The sequence below is a fragment of the Lytechinus pictus genome, chromosome 1, assembly GCF_037042905.1.
Source record: "Lytechinus pictus isolate F3 Inbred chromosome 1, Lp3.0, whole genome shotgun sequence".
NCBI lineage: Eukaryota > Metazoa > Echinodermata > Echinoidea > Temnopleuroida > Toxopneustidae > Lytechinus > Lytechinus pictus.
Genome location: NC_087245.1, coordinates 7,540,739 through 7,561,882, shown reverse-complemented (window position 1 = coordinate 7,561,882; position 21,144 = coordinate 7,540,739). Strand labels below are relative to the sequence as shown.

Sequence of the window (21,144 nt, the reverse complement as noted above, 5' to 3'; positions counted from 1 at the left end):
AGCTGACGTGTTGGTCCGTGTAGCTGACGTGTTGGTGACGTGTAGGTCCGTGTTGCTGACGTGTTGATCCGTGTTGGTCCTTGTAGCTGACGTGTTGGTCCGTGTTGTTGACGTGTTGGTCCGTGTAGCTGACGTGTTGGTCCGTGTTGCTGACGTGGAGGTCCGTGTTGCTGACGTGTTGGTCCGTGTTGACGACGTGCTCTGCCGGCATGATCCGTGTAGATCCGTGTGAAGATGCCGTGTAGATGCCGTGTTTACGCTCAATCCGGGGCAAAACGATCCCGGACCTCCCCGGATCATGCCGGCATTGCCGTGTTGATCCGTGAGGATCCGTGTCTATATGTGACTGGGGCTTAACGGTGAAATCCGCCAGCCCGTTATGCCACTGGACATGGATTACTTTCAGAGGGGGTGGAATGAACAAACCAAGAAATAAACAAAGACTTTAAAGTATATTCTGCTCAACAACCAACGAAGGTACTCGCGTTGAAGTTGGGAAAGTTCGAGATTTAAGGTTTGCAACGGGCACGACGGGCAAATATAATCTCCCAAATATGAAATCCTGGCTATAGAACTTGGGTGCAAGCAATGTAACATTGGCAACTTATCAATTCAATGCGTACGTCCACCCTCGGAGCATGCTCATTCAACTGCAAATTTTATACAAACACTATTGACAAAATAAAGTAAGTCAGTTTTGAAAAGACAACTGCACGAAATCAATAATGGCGTCGTCAGAGAGGAGAAACATTCAACATTCTCAAGGTGAATCGACAGACAAATGGCGATACGCTGTCCTGGTGTCTAAGTTCAGTCTTGATTTTCTCACAACGGGACTCTTGAAAGCATTTGGATTATTAATACCCACCCTCATCCGCAAACTCGATACAAACTATGGGATCCTTGGATTCATTTTATCTGTTGAGCTTACAATATATTTCATGGCTTGTAAGTATAACGCTAAACATTACAATCATGGCCCTGGTAAGCGGGGGTACTGGGGTGCTGAAGAACCCCCAAGATTTCCTTGGGGGTGCTGCGTGTATTATTTTCCATAGAAAGCACCCCCTGGAATTCTGGTAGGTGTTACAACATGTAGAAATATAAGCAAAATGACCTACATTCTGTATAGAAACCTTTTTTTGGCTTGTCAAATTTACATCAGCACCCCCTGTAAAAAAATCGTTCTCAGGGCCCTGAGTACAATGACTAATATTTAGAATTATTTTATTGAATCTATGACTGTATAGATACAAATTACTTATTCTCCAAAATGTTAAAATGGCTTGCTGGGTAAGAAATTAGGTATATTCATTTAAAGATAATTCTTCTTTCATCGGTTACTGACATTCTTTAAGAAAAAAATAAATTGAACAAAATATTTTCTTGCTTGCTACACTCGCTCGTAAGGTCTTTACTTTAGACTGAGATCACTGAGCACCAGTACTCCTACCTTACATAGTGAATAACTAATTTATTATCATGACCCTGCAAATACACCATTAATTCGTTTATAAAAGATGAATCTTACCTTTCATTCTTTTCCACAGTCGATCACTGGTTGAAAAAAAATCTTTTGACCTCAAGCAAAATGTCTAAACAGAGTTGTCTTTGGGAGTTATTGTTTCTTAATCACTTTCAGATATTTTGGGATATCTTACTGGTGGTGCATTTTGACAATAGCATTTCTATACTCTTAAGAAAAAAATGTCAATTTTCTAGCTCGCCGTGCTCCCTCTCATATCAAGATACAATATATTTTAGAAACAAACGGATACCGCAGATGGTAAGACCAAATAATACAATGACAATGTGAATATCCTAAAAAGCCATTGGGTTGTCTTAAACAATGGTGTCGTTTTGTTAAGCAAATGGTTTCTACAAGACAATTTGCCATGGTAACCGAATATTCATATTGAAATAAGTAAATTACGTTTAGGGTTCGCATTAATTCCCAAGTTTGACGTTACTATTACCACAGCCAATCCGGATTAGTTTTTGAATCCATGTAATGTTGAAATCAATCAAGACCAATGTTCTTATACTCTTCCACACAGTAACGTATCTTAACTTTCACTTCGCAGTCGCTTTCTGCAACGTACAGAATTTTATTGAAAATGACCGTCAAATCACAACGGACAGATTAGAGGTCATTGTCAAAAGTTGGTGGACCGGGGACAGCACATCGTCAGATCAAAAGAAAATTGCAAATATATCGTTATCGAGAGTCCAGGACGATACTGCTATTTTGATTCACCGATGAAGGCTGCTTAAGTTGTTCTGAAGGGTTTTTTGACAAGAGATTATTAGCGTTATAGAAAGCGTCTGCGAAGTGACTGCTAAAATACCCTATTATGAAATTTTGAAGAATGCAAAGCACTAAAGGCGACACAAATATCGCAATATGTATTTTCAAGGGACTCAGCAATAATATGAACTATAGCTTTATAGCACACATTAATATGATCATTATTACCATCATCACCATCATCATCACCATCACAATCATCGTCATCATCATCAAAGTCATTTTCATGATCATCGTCGTCATCTTCATCACCGTGTTTCATAGAATGAATTTCAATCGGAATGGGAAAGATTGTAAAATATTGAAAATCAGTAGATTCCCATTTCTTATTGCCTGATATACAGAATAGAGAACAAAAAATAAAACAAACTTTTTATAATACTCTCTTGCGTGAGCGTTTGGTTGATTTCCGGTCAAAACAATGACAACATTATGTTATTACTATCATGACAATAATGACCAAGGGATTACTCACGTTTCTTAACTTAACCCTGACAATTGAATATTGCTTTGACAATGACCTAAAACAGTCACTAGGATGTATACACCACACCAATAAACGCAATATTATTATTTTTTTTGTTAAATGGGAATGCAACCCAAGTCAATTGTTTGAAACCAGAAAGGCAAGTTTAGGAAAATTTGAACAAAATCATGCAGAAAAACAGTAATCAAGCTGTAATTAACATGTTTGGAATGTTAGTGGCGTAATGAGCACAATATCTCCGTTTCCTGTCCTTTTTCCTCATTTTTCCTGTTGTTTCGTGGATGTGGAACTTTTTGGGGTCCGGGAACCCCCAAGCAGCACACGTCATTGATCTTATATTGAAGCCCACGCCCACAGAAAGGGCAGCAGCAATGTGTTTTATAGAACACCCCCCATACACACACACACAATCCTGATGATCAAGTACAAGAGAAATGGGAGAGTAGTCCCTACCACAATCTATTAACCATGCTCACTAAGTTGATTATATACTTTCTTGAAACATTTGAATTTAATCTTGCACTTTTGGTCTGTTCTTAGATTATGAACCAACTCTTTTTAGGTTGACAGTTGCAATACAAAATTGTTTATGCAAAAAAAAAAGACCAAAAGGCAATCTATAATCCTATTTAAATTTTGATGGCCTGTTTAGGAACATCATTGTCATTAAATACATTGTTTTATCCTGTATAGGCAGTCTTAAAAATGATCCGGTTCCTGTATCAAAATTGGTTGTTAAGACCGAAACCCTCTGTTTTTACTACGGGGCGGGTACAGGATTTCAGAAGGGGGGCCCACATGCGGTGTTGATCTACGCTCTCGACACAAGTACCGAACTCGAAATTCACAGTGTTCGTGAAAGATTTAATGTGTAAAACTACTTCTTCTGCATGATGGTCAGATGGTGTAAAGTGCTGAGTGTAATCCCCAGAACTAAGTAACTACGTTATTTTGCAATAGGGAATATCATATTCTCTATCATGTCCAGCTAATTTGGGTCAGTGAGATTGACCGTGGAACTTTGGACTCAAATATCCAAAGTGGCTCATTGCCGTGTTATTTGTATTAAAAACCCATATACGTTGCGTCCTCCTCTGATGATAAACAGAATGGAACCTTGAAAAATCAAGTCTCTCATTAGTGGCATGATGAGACAAGAACTTTGTGAGGAATGAGTGTTTTAAGCAGTACACTCCGACAGATTTTCTTCGAGCGAGTGAAGCAAACGAGCCAAAGAAACAATACATTAAAACTAACGATTTTATCACAGATTTGACTTACAACACCTTAATATCTGACAAATATTCAATGATTTCGATAAAAAATTAAATGTTAAATGTTTTAGGAAATTTTCCAGAAGCTGTCGGAGGAAAAAACGATGTCAATGGTAACAACCAACTTCGGAAGCTCTTGCCAGTCGAATATTTTCCACAACTAATGGGGGAGGGGGGGGGGGGGTAAGTGCCCCTTCCAACCCCGGATACGCGTCTGACTGTATTTATATTGAACTTTGCCATTCATTTTATATGTCTTGAAATATACAATGCCCTGACATGTCCCCGAGCGCATCTTTGTCTGTCGGGCAACAAATTTTGTTTTTTTATTTCAAACATCGAATGACATTATCCATGTTATCATTCAATATGACTTGCTTTAAAATGATCACCTAGAACATAGATGCCTATATATCACTCTAAGTGAATCAGAATCATCTTATTATCATTTCTGATTGTTCGACAAAATGCTTACTTAGGATTTATTTTACAGAGCTAAAGAAGCTCATACGTGTAAATCCACTGCAATGTATAGTGCCTTCTGGGTCGAAATGTTCCCATTATCCTCTCAAGTGGTCTATGACCTTATGCAATAGGCCTAAATTCAATTCAATTCAATTCATTTATTTTCTCTTTCAATCTTTTTACATTTACAATGATAGTTCAATATACATATTTACAAAATATAACATTTAAATCATTTTTTATAATACAAGAAACCCATGAAATCGAAAGGGAAGGAGACCAACTAAAAAGCAGAGCTTGTAGGGTGAAGGCCCCTTTTATAAATAAATTTTATGAATAAAGAAATAAGATAAAATAAAGAAATAAACAATATACATATATATATATATAATGAATAAAAAATAAACAAATAAAAATAAAAATCAATAAATAATAATAAAAATAAATGATTCAGTATACACTGTATACATAAATCATAAAACGATTAAACATATATACAAAGAGAAATTAATAAACACTTTTACATATTAAGTTCTGAATTACATTACTTTGGGAAAAAACGATAATCTAATATGAATTCAGAAGATATTTTTTAAGTTTTCCTTTGAAATTTTGTATTGAATTACATTGCATAATATCATTTGAAAAAGAATTCCATAATTTTGGACCAGTAAATACAAACGTCTTCTGTGCAAACGATGTTCTATTCAGAGGTAACTGAAAGGAATTTGCCTGGCGAGTGAAGTGCTTATGAATTGTATCATTTTTTACAAACAAATCATTAAAAGGTAACGGTAATTGTTTATTGATAAACTTGTACATTAACTGTCCGAGTTGAAAAGAATATAAATATTTAACCTTCAAGACTTTATTTCTCAAAAACAGAATATTTGTATGTGCCCTGAATTCTGCATGACTAATGATACGAATCACTCTTTTTTGTAAAATAAAAAGTCTATAAATTTGAGAATTCGCTGCGTTACCCCGCGCAACAACTCCGTAATTCAAGTAAGGTAAAATTAACGTTGAATACAATGATAACAAAATATAATGGGGTAAGAAGTAACTTAATTTTCTAATGACACCAATGTTGCGAGCAATGATTTTACAAATATTATCAATATGTGCTATCCAAGAAAGTTTTTCGTCAATGATCAGTCCCAAAAATTTAGTAGATCGCACTCTTTGAATGACAGTATCATTTAAAATTACATCCTTTGGTCCAGTCGTAATCTTGTTGCTAAATAGCATGTAGCTAGTTTTTTTTAGGTTAAGAGAGAGTTTGTCAGCTGTTATCCAATTAGAAACATTTTTAGTTCGTCATTGAATATTTGCGTCAATTGCTCTGGATCGGGGTGCGACAGAAATATATTAGTCATCAGCGAAAAGTATAAATTGAAGCAATCTAGATGACATATCAATATCATTTATATAAGTAATGAACAAAAGTGGGCCAAGAATGCTGCCTTGTGGAACTCCACAAAGGACAGGTTTACGTTCAGAAATATTACAATCAAGTGAAACGAACTGTGAACGCCCGGTTAGATAATTCTTGAACCACTTTAGTGGTTCCCCTCTAATTCCATAATGACAAAGTTTATAAAGGAGAATGTTATGATCAATTGTATCGAATGCTTTTGAAAAATCTAAAAACAAACCGATCGTATTCGAAGACTTGTCATAAGCTTTGGCAACTGTTTGAATTAAAGAAAGTATTGCGTAGGAAGGGCTACTCTTTTCCCGGAAACCAAATTGAGTATCGGATAGGATGTTGTGCTTAAAAAAAAAAACATATGGTTCGTATGTGAACAAATTTTTCAAGAATTTTAGATAAGTTTGTAAGCAATGAAATCGGTCTGTAGTTACTTGCTAAAGAACTATCACCTTTTTTGAAGACTGGTATTATCTTAGAAATTTTCATTGATTTTGGAATATTCCAGATGATAATGACAAATTGAATATATAAATAAGAGGGTCAATTATATAATTCATAGTTTTCTGTAAAAGGTTGTTCTCAATGTTATCAAATCCTGCACTTTTATTTGATTTTATGCTAGATATAATTTTAAATATCTCCTGTGCGTTCGTAGGAGAGAAAAAACATAGAACTTTGATTTCTATCCCCCAGATATTGATGAAATGAATGGGAGTTTGTTGGTATACTTCTAGAGAGCTTAAATCCAACTTGTGAAAAGTAATTGTTGAAAATATTTGCCATCTGAACTTTATCTTCAATAATAGAATCATTATGCATAAGCTTAGTTATCTTTGAAAACTTTGGTCCATTATTGATGGTAGAATTGATCAATTTCCATGTTTTTTAAAGATCATTCTTGCATTGATTAAATTGATCGTGGTAATATGCCTTTTTAGCAGTACGGATGACCCCTGTTAGTATATTCTTATAATTAGTATATTGGCTCTGAGTATTCTCAGTTAATCTTGATATATATTTATAGTATAATTTTTTTTCTATTTATCGAACGAAGAATTGAATTCGTTATCCAAGGTAGTCTGGGTGATCTTTTATAATTTTTGGACTTGGGTTTTGCAAAAGGAATATTTTCATTAACATGACTCATGAAGGTATCAATAAATGTTTCGTAGGACTCGTCAACACATTCTGTACTAAATACATCATCCCGAGATTCTTCTTCTAAACTCTGTTTCAAACGAGATATATTTATATCACTATACACACGCCTCTTAGAAACATAATCGGCAAGTTTGTTTGGCTGATATTGATTAGAACAATACATGAAAATTGGGAAATGATCAGACATGTCTGAGATAATTATACCAGCTTTAAATTCTGAACGTATATTGGAGAAAAAAATTGTCAATCAGAGTTGCGGAAGTATTAGAGATTTTAGTGGGTCTAGAAATAAGTGGCAAAAAGGAGGCAGAAAGGAATGTCTCTAAAAAGTCATTTGCAAAAATATTAGTATCACTCGCTAACAGGTCATAGTTAAAGTCTCCCATTATGCTCGTTGTAATGTACTCTTCTCCAATGCCGGTTTTATTATCATACCTGTCACTTCTCTATCTACAAGTGTCTCATCCTAATAACATGAACAAGTTCGCCGTTTATGTGCCCCTTTTTTCTTATGGCGCAGTCACATTTCCCCTACAATGCCTACGGCAACCGTAAGGCGACTCGAAAACTGTGCCAGCCACATGTAGGTGGTTTGAATATATTGAATAAAACGGCTGTTTTCGACTAGCCGTATGGGCGCCTTAGGGGGAAATGTGACTGCAGCATTGTGGTCAATGAACCATTTCATTTCTAATGACATGATTTAATGTCGCCTTTCGGGAAGTGCTGTTTTTATGTGCCGCGCTGACCAAACAATTGGTATGTACCTGGCGATATCTTATCTACTTCTGTGCCGCTAATCACACAAAATGTATACAATAAATGTACTTTATGATATAATAATCATAAAATAAGCTATATACATACATGACAGTTCGCTTACAACTACTCATCTTCAATTAAGCAAAGTGACTTTATAATGATAATATACACTTATTACAAAAACATATGAAAATGTAGCAGTGGAGGAGACAGAAGAGGCGAAGATACAGTGCGCCGAGCAACTGCCCTTTTTGACAACTGCCCATTTTAAATCTCTGAACACTGAATTTAACTTTTCGATTAATGTTCATTACTTTCTCTATACTACAACGCCATTTTCACTGTCTGATAAGTTGCCGTTTCACCGTGTTCAATCGCACATCATATGGATTCTAAAATCCTATAGTGTCAATTTTACATTCTGAGGGTCCGATTTATCTTTTCTAATACCGATGACTTAAAGGATATTTTTCTAGAACAATTTAGGTATTACAGTTTTTCCACTAACCAATTCTTTTTTTATACTTCTATTTTTATTTCCTTTTTTTCTTTGTATTTATCATCATCCTCATCAAAACAGTGCCATCAATATCAATGTGCACTGAGCTCTGAAGCTGAGGTAACATCTTCGATAGTATTTATTAGTAAAGGCGTTGTATTTTTGCGATTGGGGCCACTGTATTTACAATATAACTTGCTTTCAATATTTTTCAAAAATATTTACGGACCCTATTTCCACCCTCCTCCGAACGAAAATTCTGCGTACCGCCATGGCAGGACATGTATCTCATTTTAACCAGGCAATGCAAGCGCGAAGCGCTAGCAAAATATTATAAATTGACTTGAAAGCTTTTATATATTCCCCGCCCTTTAATTTGTTCTTCCTTCTCTTACATTTCGACTTCTTTTTCTATCTTCCCCCTTTTTTATTCTTCTTCCCTTTTCTTTCTCTTCCTCCCTTTTTGCCTTTTTTGTATATCGCTTCACCTTTTTTGGCCTCGCGATAGGTCCCTGCATTTCTTTTTCTTGGCGTCCTTCATTTTTTTAGTGGGTGCACCGAAAATTTGCGGGGGACTCGAACCCCAGCCTCACCGTAGCTACGCCACTGCTGTTAAGAAAAGAAAATCAAACGAATAATCCCAATTGTCTAGTTAACTAACAAAATATAAGCTTTATGTTTTTTACATTTCCTTCTTTTTAATCCTCATATTCATTATTTGTAGTAGGGTTATTATTGTGTTTTATTATAAATAATGATAATGTTGTTAAGTAGATTTAATTGTGTATATATTATTATTGTTCTAATGACTCTATCACATCATTATCATACCGTTATTGGAAATATTATTGCAGTTACATCATTATCTCAACTCATCAATGTACTATTCATTATTGTAAAACTTCTAATTCTCTCTCTGCCATAGGTCCCTTGGTCTGTTTCCTGTCCAAGAGAATAAATAATCGCTTGCTATGCATTATGGGAAGTATTTCATCAAGTGCCTCGATCATCGCGTCAGCATACGCTCAATCAACCGTCTGGTTCGGCGTCGCCATGTTTCTTACTGGTTTGTTTCCATGCCTAATTGTCATACCTCTTTTGAGTTTGCAAATTTTATGTTCTGAATTACATAGCTCTTGAATTATATTATTTCAATTCATGAAATGTAAGTCTTACATGAACCCAATTGATATAAATTAAACATCGCCATATTAGTATAACAACAAAAAAGTAAAATCTATTACGGAACAGCAAACACCGGGGAGCTAAAGTTAGTACTTTCTTTGGGATTCTTCTATAATCTGATGATTTTGAAACAATATACAGTGGAATACTAGGGATCGAGCAACCAGAATCAAAGGATGCACGTCGTTCCATCGATATGTCATGTTCGCAAGAAGCGCGTAATGAGCAGGTTGTCCATAATCATCGACCAAATGACGCTGAAATCATAGTTGCCGCAATCATCGTACAAAGCTACCTTTTGCACGTAGGAAATTGGACCTTAACTATACCCTTTGTTCATAGACAACGGCCATTTTTATTAACTTCGTCCGTTGCCCATGGAAACTTTCTTAGTTTGTTATTTTGCAAGCATGGATCAATACATGATCCCCTCACATCAGTTCAAAATTGATTAATGTTAATTGCAAGGTCTTTCCTAGTAGACTATTTTGGAGATGGAGACTTGATATTAATGCAGTTCAAAAAAGGATATGTGGAATGCTTTGACTGAAAATGATTGTTTCTTTCGGCTTGCGGGTACCACACCTGGCTTGGATGTAGCCGCGTTGCGATCCCTTTGAGCCTCTATATTCAGATATTACTTCTCTCAAAAGTATTACCTATCATGACCAGAGCACTTTTCCCTCAACTACCTATTTGCCATTCCCAGCATACTCTACAATGCTTTTGCACTTACATCAATTATAAAACGACAATTCACTTGATTCTAAAGACTGTCTCTAGAAATTATTGCTCAGTGTGACTACTCAAGTTTGCCTTTAATGATGCTAATTTTTCTCTTTGGTTTTGTATTTTTCACGAACAGGCTTGTTCAGTGCCCCAATAAACCAGATTTCTCATGAGGTACTTCATCGATATTATGGAGTCAAATTTAGCTTTGCTAATTCGGTTTGTCTATTTGGGGCAATTGTTGGCGGTGTAGTCTTTCCCCCAGTAACGTATGGACTTCTAGAAAGATATGGACTTGAGGGCGCTTTAATTTGTCTTGGTGCAATTTATTTGAACTGTGTACCCATCGCAGTTACTCTAAGGAACCCGAAAGACAGCAGTCACAGATCTTCTTTGGAACACTTCCGTGGTAAAGATCTAGAGGAAGAAATGCCAATGGAGGTAGGACGTGTATCTTCAGAATATGAAGTGAAGTATGAATCGCAATCAGAAGAGAACACTGATGCCCTCATGAATTTTCCTCAACGGGAAATTAGGGAAATAAATAACGGTAATTCAAAATACGGAGTAGTGTCCAACTTCCTGAGAATTCTGGTGAAAGAGAAAGCATTTACGATACTATTTTTACCATGCAAGTACATTTTGGAAGTAGTTTTTATTGCTTGGATCTTTTTCATTGTTTCATTTGCATTGGCTAAGGATGTACCTGAGGCACTTACATCATACTTACCCATTGCAGGATCCGTAGGAGGATTCTTCATTCAAGGAATAGTAACCATTCTTTTGCATTATCAACCCCTATGGGGAGATGTAATCTTCATTATCAGCATGTCGTCGGTGGCTTTAGCGCTTTTCCTCTATCCTGTAAGTTCTTCCTTTGTCCATCTCTTAGTATGTTCGTTCTTCGTGGGTGGAGGAACCTTTGGGGGATTCCCAGCTACCTATTCTGTTTTGATCTCCTACGTATCTGCGGAAAACTTCGACAGCCTGCTGTCTGCCAAGTTTTTCGTAACTGGAATCGGAGTCGTCTCATCAGGATACATGGCAGGTATGTGCCTTTAAGCATGTACGGGAACTATTTGAAATACTATTTAGAAATACTGATATACCTCTTTTGTGGTTGATGATTTAATCTATATGTATATATTATATTCTTATCATATTTTGTATGCTGAAATTCTGTGAAATTAACATCTAACTATCGAAAATCTGTGCTTATCTGAAACAGATAAAAGTTTAGATTGGTACAGATTTATAATTTTAAAAAAATTCTGACCATATGCTATAACTTTAATATTAAAATATTTATCATGATTATATGAACAGATGAATTAGGCATGTGGAACACAATAATATAAATCAATTTGATTGATTTGAATGGAGTTGATTATTTTTTCTTCATTCATAAAGGCACGTAATTTTTTTTGAGGATTCAAATTGTCACATAAACTGTAAGTTTTATTCTATAAAAATTGCGAGTTATCTGATTTTATGTTTTACAGGTTCCCTATATGACATCACTGGATCGTTTGATCACGTCTTTATGGTAATGGGAGGGATGAGTGTTCTATCTGTTCTGCTAACGGTCGTCTTGGTGATTAATAAACGGAGAAGACAACATCTCGACACCAAATCCGTAGAATGAATATATGTACTTCATTGAATCTGTCAAGCATCACTGCTAGGGATTGAGCATTATATCCATTGAAAAAAAATATACATATAATATAATATCATTATTATTATCTGATTATCATCATTATTGAAACCAAGAAGCGCATACAAGGAGCTGCTGTGCTGATTATCATGGGTGCTTTGACCTTTTTTTAAATAAAGGAAGTGATCAGCGTTTTATAAGCAAGTAGTAGTACATGAATTTATTAACGATAACTGTGACAGCTTCTCCATTTTTGTATGACTTCACTATTAAAAAGATATTCTCGAAAGCAATGTACCATTACTCTAAGAGCCATGGCATTGTGTCTGAAGTCATATTAGTATATACTTGTGTTTTTTATATAGCATTGTTAATAAAATGAAATAATTAATATAAAGAAAATTTTTTAAGCTTAAAATGATTACTTGAATTTAGCATTTTTATCGACATTGTTGCAATATTTTCATGACATTATGTGGTGCTGTTGTGAAAGTTATTATTATTATGTTTTTGTTGTTGTAAACTTGAGTATTAGGACCATAATTTGTACCTAGAAAAAAAACATTAGGTATGTTATAAATGTAATGAAAGTTCCAAATGAAATGAGAAAGAGCCGATACCATGATGATTGGCAGTATCTGTTTGTTAAGTCATAGTATATGTATCACCTTAGAAACCCCCACTAAACAAAACAATACGAGGTATATAAGTTTGAAAATAGATTATTTTATGGGGCATATAAAAAAAGTAGGCCTATTATCATGATTATCATTAGGCTCAGGGACTGCTCCAGGGTATTCAGGGTTATTGTAAAGTCACAGGACCAAGACCTTTATCATGGTTATCATACTTCCCTGGTCCCCCCCCCATTGTTCCCCCTTTTATTTCACTTGTAGCTGCTCTCGTGGTTTCTGTTTCCCCAAACATTCATTTCTTTATTCAAGAAACATTTAAGAATTATCGACATTTGATTTGAAATTCATTAAACTTAAAACAAAATAAGACGTTTTTTTCACCCGAGTACCTTTATCGGTTTTAATTCAATTGACTTTGTTGTTATAATGAAAGCTATTCATCATTCAGAGTAAAGCAGGTCCGTGAAGTTAGCTACTTATTCCTTTTCCTTATTCGATGCAAAGTTAGCACCTTATTCCCTTTTTCATTATTCGGTGTGAAGTTATCTACCAATTCCCTTATCCTTAGTCTCTCCTTGTTAAAACTGTCTCGCCCTACTTGAAATGTCTTTCTCCTTATTCGAAGTGGCCCTATCCTTATTCAAAATAGCTCTCTCCTTATTAAAAACTGCTCTCTTTTTATTCAAACAACCCCTTCTTTATTCAAAATGCTCTCCTTATTCAAAATAGTTCTCTCCTTGTTAAAAAATACCATCTCTTTACTCAAAGAACTATGTCCTAATTAAAATTAGCCCTGTCCTTATTCCAATGACTCTCTTTTTATGAAAATACTTTAAGAGAGTTGGTTATACATTTCTTAAGTGGATATCAGGTCCCCTTAATTTTATCTTAGGGTGGGGGATATAGTCAGGGAATAAATGCAATAGATTTGATTAGACATGTAAGTATTTAATTAATTTGGTTCTGCAGATGTCCATTAAGTTTCGTTTAGAAGAAGAATAATTTGCTTTAAAAATTTTGGTTTTAATTCTTATTGGAAAATAAATAATTGTTACTCTTAGTAACAGGAGAGTATATTAGGATGTTGATTTGAGGTATTCGAGGAGAACCACCCAAAGCTAGAATAGACCATGGATGTCTGTTTCGGTTAAAGCTGAGGAATCCACGTCGATGACGAGGTAAAGACCACAACTGCCACCGATTCTCCATCAGCATGATTCATCACAAATCATGTCACAATTGGGGCTCGATCTTGTCAGGCAATATCTGGAGCCATACCTCTTATCTGAGGGCTGCTTTTTTTTTTTGGGGGGGGGGGGGTAACTTAATCTGCGAAGGCCAAAGAACTGACTTGCCAATGGTCGAGTGGAGGGAGCATCCTATATTATATGAATGTTTATGCACAACCTTTGTAAAACAAAAACAAATCAAGAGAAGAAAATTAAGAGGTTTGACCACCAAACCTGAACTCAACTGTATACAACACGTTTATATATTCTTTATTTGGTGTCAAGTAACATTAAATATTTTTTAAACCTACTCCACGTGACAGTTTGAGCTTTAAACATTACCCGTATGTGAATGCTCGATCAGTGTTTCCACAGATCCAAAACAAATTTCCCTCAACTGAATCTCAAATTTCCTTTAATTTATAGACATTTCCTTAAATTTTCAAATATTATTTTTTGATAAAAATCGGACAATAACCAAGCGAGCACAAACTTGTTCCAAAAGACCAAAATAAAGAAATTTAACCTATTTTGTTGAATGCACTTTTAAAAAATAGCAACAAAATTATAAAATGCGAGCGCGGAGCGCGAGCAGAAAATCTAGAGCTACGTATGAGGTAAGCAATTCTTTTGATATAACATGAATATTGAAAGTTGCTCTGTTTAATGAATTTTCTGATTTCCTAGAATTTCCTGGAATTTTTTGATTTCCCAAAACTTACCTGAAAATGACCCAGATTTCCCGGAATTTAGGTAATTTCCTTCAAAGTGGAAGCACATCGTGCTCGATTGAATTTTACAGTATTTACCTACCCTTTTCGGGAATGTTTCCATCTTGTAACGCGAAGTTGCTATTGGCTAAATCACCAAGGCATTTAAGATGGCTCAACGCAGGCGTATCCCGAAACAAGTTTTAGCTTCCCGGGATTTCGCCTTCTTCTATAAACATGTATGTGTTTATATTATTCATGGCAAACTGATTTATATGAATTTATTTTTATGAAAATGAAAAATTTTGTAAAATGGAAGAAAATGAATATTTATATGAATTGAAAAAAACCCTAAGAGTTAAAGAAGGCCCAATTAGTGTCATGCTCAGGGATATAGTTTTTTTTCTTTCATGTCATGACCGCGACGCCGTCTATTGTCATTCTATGGCATTTCTGTCATCTATGCATCACCTTAATAATTCATTTCTTCAGATGGGTTTTTTTTTTTGGGGGGGGCCATTGGCGGCGGAAGGAAAAAAATTTAGGGGGGTCCACGTGAAATTTTGGGATGGACACAGGTAAAAAATTTGACAAGCAAAAAAAAAAAAAAAAAGGTTCTCAACAAAAAATTTAGGGGGGGGGGACCGTCCCCCCACCTCAAATTTAGGGGGGGACAGGCCCCCCCGCTTCCGCCGCCTATGGGGGGTCACATGATATCTGCTTATAGTTATCAAATATACTCCTCTTTAGCCAGGACACAACGATATTTACCAATTACGCCAGACAAATTTGATCTTAAAAAGGTTTATTCAGTAAAAAATATGAGAAGCAACCAAAACAGATATTCCACATGCATCAATAATCCGGAAAAATATGGAACTAATAAAATTCTTATCATTATATTCGTTAACGTTTTATATAATCAATTAATTCAAAATTAACATTTGCGTGTATATTGAGGTAAAGGTACTAATACTTTCACAAGAGAGAATTGGAAAATGTAGAAGAATATTAGACAACAAAGAGAGAAAGGAACAAACAACAAATGGGGAAATTATGCATAAATATTTCAAGTTTAATCAAGTATCATATATCGTCGTCGTCGTGATAATTATATCTATCTTAAGCTGAGGATCGTTAAAAGGTCAAGTCAACAAAAACTTGATATCAATGAATAGAGTACGTTTTAGGCGTTTTACTGTTTTAACATTTTAAATTTTAGCGTAATGTTCCTCTAGTTTTCCTCCATTCATCCAAAACGATACTTTTGGTGGAGAGGGCTTACATTTCAAAGAAGCTTATTTATGCCATGATGAATAACTTTATCTGTGAGATCTTTATTTCGTGTTGAATTTTCCGAACATGACTTTTTCTAGTCCCATTGGTGGACTTTCCAACACCAAAGACATGACCAAGGCTATCGCATAAGAGAAGACCAGATTCCCCACATAGAAGTAGCTCTGAAAAATAAAGACAGGAAAGAACAATGAACTAATAAATGACATTGAGATTATGATAATGAATTAGCATTGTACGTATCATTATCACGGGTGGGTACATGAGCGGTTTTGTAGTTGACGAGGCACGTCAAAAAGTGACACCTACGGTCTTGGAGCATAACGAGGTTGGCGGTGCGCAGAATAACGAATGTGTCAAAAGTTCGAACCAATAGCACGTAGGTTAATCCCTCCATATTCCATGTTCAGTTCAAGGAGTAAAGGAGTAAAACTTGAAATTCCTTATATATCTTCAGGTTATCTAACGACAAAGTTTCGTATAGCAACATGCGTTTGGAAAAAGTTCGAGCGAGCAAGAATTTCCACTTTTTTATTACAAAATCCAGTTTTATGATATATTTTGACATAATATTCAGAAAATAATATCGTATTTCAGCCTTTTCTCTTTCCCTTTTTTCTTGGTCGTTAAAAAATCACATTGATTTGCGGATTGTGTGGTCCAGTGGTTAGAGTATTGGACTCATAATCGCAAGGTTGTGAGTTCAAATAATAATAATAATAATAACTTAAACTTATATAGCGCTTTTCATGAAATCATATCAAAGCGCTTTACAATGTAGAACATACAAAATATATTAACAAAAGTGAAATTAGAAATCATATAACTAAGAGAGGAAAAAGGACACTGTAAATGGAGCTATGTTGAAAATGCTTTCTTCATGAGGTATGTCTTTAAATTAGAATGAAATGAAGTGATATTTGGGATACAACGGAGGGAAGCTGGAAGAGTGTTCCAAAGACGTGGGGCAGAGCTTGAAAAGGACCTATCACCAAAAAGTTTAGTTTTTGCTTTTTTGACTGTTAAGAAATTTTGATTTGCAGAGCGAAGGGATCTACTGGGAGTATATGCCTGGATTAATTCGGAGAGATATTTTGGAGCATGTCCATGAAGAGATTTGAATGTTAGGAGTAGAATTTTGAATTGTATACGGAATTTAATGGGGAGCCAGTGCAATTGTTTAAGAGTAGGGGTTACATGGTCATGTTTTTTTTGTGAGGGAAACTAGATGGGCTGCAGAGTTTTGAATTCTCTGCAGCTTAGAAATATCCTTTTCTGGAATTCCAAGGAGCAGGCTATTGCAACTGTCAAGAAGTGAGCTAATAAATGCATGAATGAGGACTTCAGTGGATGACTTTGAGAGATATTTTCGAATTTTACCAATTTTTCTTAGGGCGAAGGATGCTTTACGACAGATGCTGTTGACATGGGGACGCATTGAAAAGTTTTTATCAAACAAAACACCTAAGTTAGTAACCGTTTTAGAGGGATGTATATGAACATTTGCAATTTGAATTGGAGGTAGCTCAGGGGTATGTCTACGATGGGAAGAGATATGCAGAACTTCCATCTTGTTGTCATTAAGGAGTAGATAGTTCACAGTCATCCAGGAACGAATGGCACCAAGACAATCTTCCAGTTTCTGCAACATTCGGAGAGCTTGTCCAGACTTGAATGAGATATATAATTGTGTGTCATCAGCATATATCATAGACGAGAATCCATAGGAATGAATAAGATCTTCCAACGGTGTCGTGTAGCATGTAAAGAGTACAGGCCCGATAACCGAACCTTGCGGCACCCCCCATTTAAGTAGAGTTGGTTCAGATCGTGAGCCATCAATGATCACCTGTTGATATCGTCCAGTGATGTAAGAGTCAAACCACTTTGCTACAGTCCCAGAGACACCAAATCGTGTTTTCAGCCTGGAAAGAAGAACATCGTGATCAACTGTGTCGAAGGCTGATGTTAGGTCCAAAAGTATGAGAATAGCATCATCTCCGGTATCCAAAGCTTGTAGAATATCATCTTGAACACGAAGTAGCGCCGTTTCCACACTATGATCTTTTCGATATGCAGACTGTCGGGATGCGAGAAGGGAGTTTGCAGTAAGGTATTCAGTAAATTGATTTGAGACAACTCGTTCTATTACCTTACCCAAAAAAGGTAAATTTGAAATTGGTCTGTAGTTCCTTAAACTTTCTGCATCCAGTGACGGTCTCTTTAGGGTGGGAATGACCAAAGCAGATTTGAGCGCCGAAGGGAAGACTCCGCATTCTAGTGAATCGTTGGTAATGTCCGTGATGGCCGGTACCAGGAGCTCGAGACACTGGCTAAGAATTAGCGCTGGAAGAGGATCTAGGTCACATGATTTTATTTTATGTGACCTGATAATCTTTAGTACATCTGCTTGGGAAACTGGCGCAAACTTCTCAAGACGACGATCACAGGTTTCCCCCTCCACAACAACAGAAGAGGAAGAAAATGAAGATCTCAGTTGTTCAATTTTACTGTCAAAAAACTTTGAGAACTTCTGGGCAATCTCAGCACTTGACTGATGTGATGGCAATGATTTATCAGGCTTTTCAGCAATCATCTTGTCAATCACATGAAACAGTTGTTTGCTGTTGCTAGTGGATATAAGTTCTTGAAGATGCTGACGCTTAAAGTTATTGACAAGTTGGTAATATTCTCTCGTTGCTTCCTTCATGTCATCAGATACAACTGTTCTAGATGAACGCTTGGTCTTTCTCCATCTCCTTTCCCTTGCACGAAGGTCTTGTTTGGCCTTGCGGATTGCGTCGTTGTACCATGGTGCATAAGGACGCACTCTCACTTTCCTTTTCTTGATTGGTGCATGACGATCTAGATTAGAAGCAAGAGAGTCATTGAAAACATGTACCTTCTGGTCAATTTCCATTTCCTCTAGGTTTGTAACTGCTTCGAAGGACTCGATGATATCTAACTTGAATTGATCAATGTCAAGTTCACGTAACATACGGGCATGAATGACATTAGATGTTGGCGATGGTCTCACGAAGGGGAGTGAAAAGATGATTGCAGAATGATCTGATGGCAAAGTCTGGGTTACCACAATGTCCCTAATTGAGTGATCATTATCCCTCATAATTACCAAATCAAGAGTGTGTCCTTTAATATGAGTAGGTTGGGATATACGCTGACTCAAACCCGCTGATTCCAGTAGATCTTTAAAGTTCTTTGCGTCTGCATTTGTGTCACTGTCAACATGTATATTGAAATCACCCAAGATAACCACTTGATTCAGAAGCAAGTTGGCCGATTCAAGAAGTTTTGAGAAATCCCCTCTCTGCCATTATCTCCACTCTGATAAAATGACCCGAGAGTAATATATGTCATCTATAACGTCAGCCACTTTGACCGATTAACCTAGACGTAAAATTTTAGCTAGGTACCAGCTTGGCGTTTACCAGCAAAAGCTGTTCTGTCGAGTTCCTACGGGAGTTACCATAAAACATAGAAATAGACACTAATGAATGCGCTTGTCCTTATCTGAAGCTCACTTCATGTTGAAATTAAGCGTTTTTGCGCTTTCACTGGAACAGAGTGAGCAGAGTAATGTCGGACTTACAAACGATAGATAATCCAGATGGAAGAGAGTCTTGTTGAAAGTGACGGCAGCAAAGATCCATGTTGGGTGAAGCAGATAGGCGCAGTATGTAAGCCGGGCCATTGGTATCCAAAAAGACCAGTCTAACAAAACTCCAATAGGTCCTAAGAAGAAAAAACCCAAACAATTATGTACCAAGATTATCCCTTCCATGAAGACGTTGTAATAGTCTAGCATTTTTGTATCAATTTATTCCACTTTACAATAACAGTTATTTATTTCATTATGAAGTTTGGAGTTGTATAGATTTTAAGACTTACGAATACGAATGGAAGGTATTCACGAAGACCAACAGAAAACATGATGTAAATAATTGTAATAAGCCCTGATTGTATTGGATTAAGATGGAGTGATATAGTATATATAGTCTATTTGAGGAGCTCCTATCTGGAAGGTTCGACAGGAGAATAACCAGGTAACATCTTTATACATTTAGAAATGATTGAAATTAAAATTAGTGTTGTTTATATTCAAGGCTCCCTTAATACTAAATTCGTTTTTTTATTCTAATGTTACCCAACATATAACTTATTTAATTTGTGCGCTTTTGGCTTCAACGGCATCATATTGATATTTTTCTTGTGTTTTATAGATATTGTCGTTTTATACCTCCGTATCCATTAAGACAAGCGAAGATGATCCAAGCAATGCCTATACCCCAAGCAAGGCGACCGAACGTCAAATAGATCATTGACTCCCATTGTTCTATGTAGCGATTTAGGCAACCATAAGCACCGTACACCACAGCAAAGAGAGTGCCAAGAGCAACCAACCAGCCAGTCAAGACGTAGATCTATGGAAGAAATTAATAAGATTTTTCAAACATTTATGTTCTTATGAAAACTTGACATGCTCGAGATTCTTGTGGGAAATCCTAGTTGTGGTCGCATCGGATTGCAGTACTTCAAGTTAAACATGTTCGAAATTTCAGACACGAATTGCCATTGATCATCACGGCCCGGCATCACGGCTTTGTGAGTCCGTCTGTAACATCTGTGAGTATTAGCAAGACACCGAGCGATCGCAGCAACATCCTCTGATCCGATGCAGGTGGCCTTAAACGGTCGCACAGCCAATTGTGAAAACCTTCTAGTTAGTCTGGGCAGTGTTATCAACCATTGAAAACATTTCTAGCCTATTGAGTATTTTTTTAATGATTACAACATTAAAAAAAAATATCAGTTCATACCTTCCTAAGTTTGACTTTCTTTCCTTTGAGTTTGAAGATGATGTATCCCATCACCATGCCGACGAGGTAAGTTGAAATTCTGGTATAAGGTTTGGCGTAGACTATGTCTTGGTCAGGGTAGTCTGCTAATCGGTCGTTATAAGGTCTGTAGTTTAATATGATCATTTGAATTATTAGGTAATAGAATTTTGACGATTGAAAAATTAAAGAAATTATAAATATCCCTTCATATTCGCAAGCACAGAAAACTAAAAGAAAAGGACAAATGGAGAGAAAATACACGGACATCAAAAACAAATAGTCTTACTCCTGCAGAAATTTGATAGAATTAGTCAATTTCAATCTTTTTTTATTGCAATGGGCCATTTGAAATGTCGATGATTTGTTTTGCATCATTTAAATGACGATTCTGATTCTGCTGATCACATCCTCCGTGAAAGAGCATTTCAGAGAGACGAAGCTGAAGAGGCAAAG

At 36.1% G+C, this 21,144-nt stretch overlaps 2 protein-coding genes across 4 annotated transcripts in view; one reads left to right on the top strand and one right to left on the bottom strand.

Annotated features, from left to right (window-relative positions):
• The first annotated feature begins 668 nt into the window (after nt 1–668).
• Nucleotides 669–15,129, top strand: LOC129254679 (uncharacterized). Its single transcript, XM_064094934.1, has 4 exons — nt 669–948; nt 9,317–9,457; nt 10,442–11,353; nt 11,808–15,129. The coding sequence occupies exons 1-4, from the start codon at nt 726–728 to the stop codon at nt 11,948–11,950; spliced, it is 1,419 nt and encodes a 472-aa protein (XP_063951004.1). The 5' UTR covers nt 669–725; the 3' UTR covers nt 11,951–15,129.
• A 468-nt stretch (nt 15,130–15,597) lies between these two features.
• LOC129256742 (nose resistant to fluoxetine protein 6-like) overlaps nt 15,598–21,144 on the bottom strand; it is a 17,972-nt gene continuing 12,425 nt past the window's right edge. For all 3 annotated transcript variants that reach the window (XM_064094921.1, XM_064094917.1, XM_064094911.1), the window contains exons 14-17: nt 20,671–20,815; nt 20,091–20,274; nt 19,443–19,585; nt 15,598–15,996 (exon numbers count right to left, since the gene is read on the bottom strand). In XM_064094921.1, the coding sequence (XP_063950991.1) occupies nt 15,874–15,996; nt 19,443–19,585; nt 20,091–20,274; nt 20,671–20,815 (595 nt within the window). In that variant the 3' untranslated portion in view covers nt 15,598–15,873. The remainder of the gene's footprint in view (nt 15,997–19,442; nt 19,586–20,090; nt 20,275–20,670; nt 20,816–21,144) is intronic.

Excerpts from the sequence above, each read along its gene's own strand:
- LOC129254679 (XM_064094934.1), top strand. The coding sequence starts at position 726 with ATGGCGTCGTCAGAGAGGAGAAACATTCAACATTCTCAAGGTGAATCG. Across the intron at positions 949-9,316 it reads TACAATATATTTCATGGCTT|GTCCCTTGGTCTGTTTCCTG; the intron begins GTAAGTATAACG and ends TCTCTGCCATAG. Across the intron at positions 11,354-11,807 it reads CTCATCAGGATACATGGCAG|GTTCCCTATATGACATCACT; the intron begins GTATGTGCCTTT and ends TATGTTTTACAG.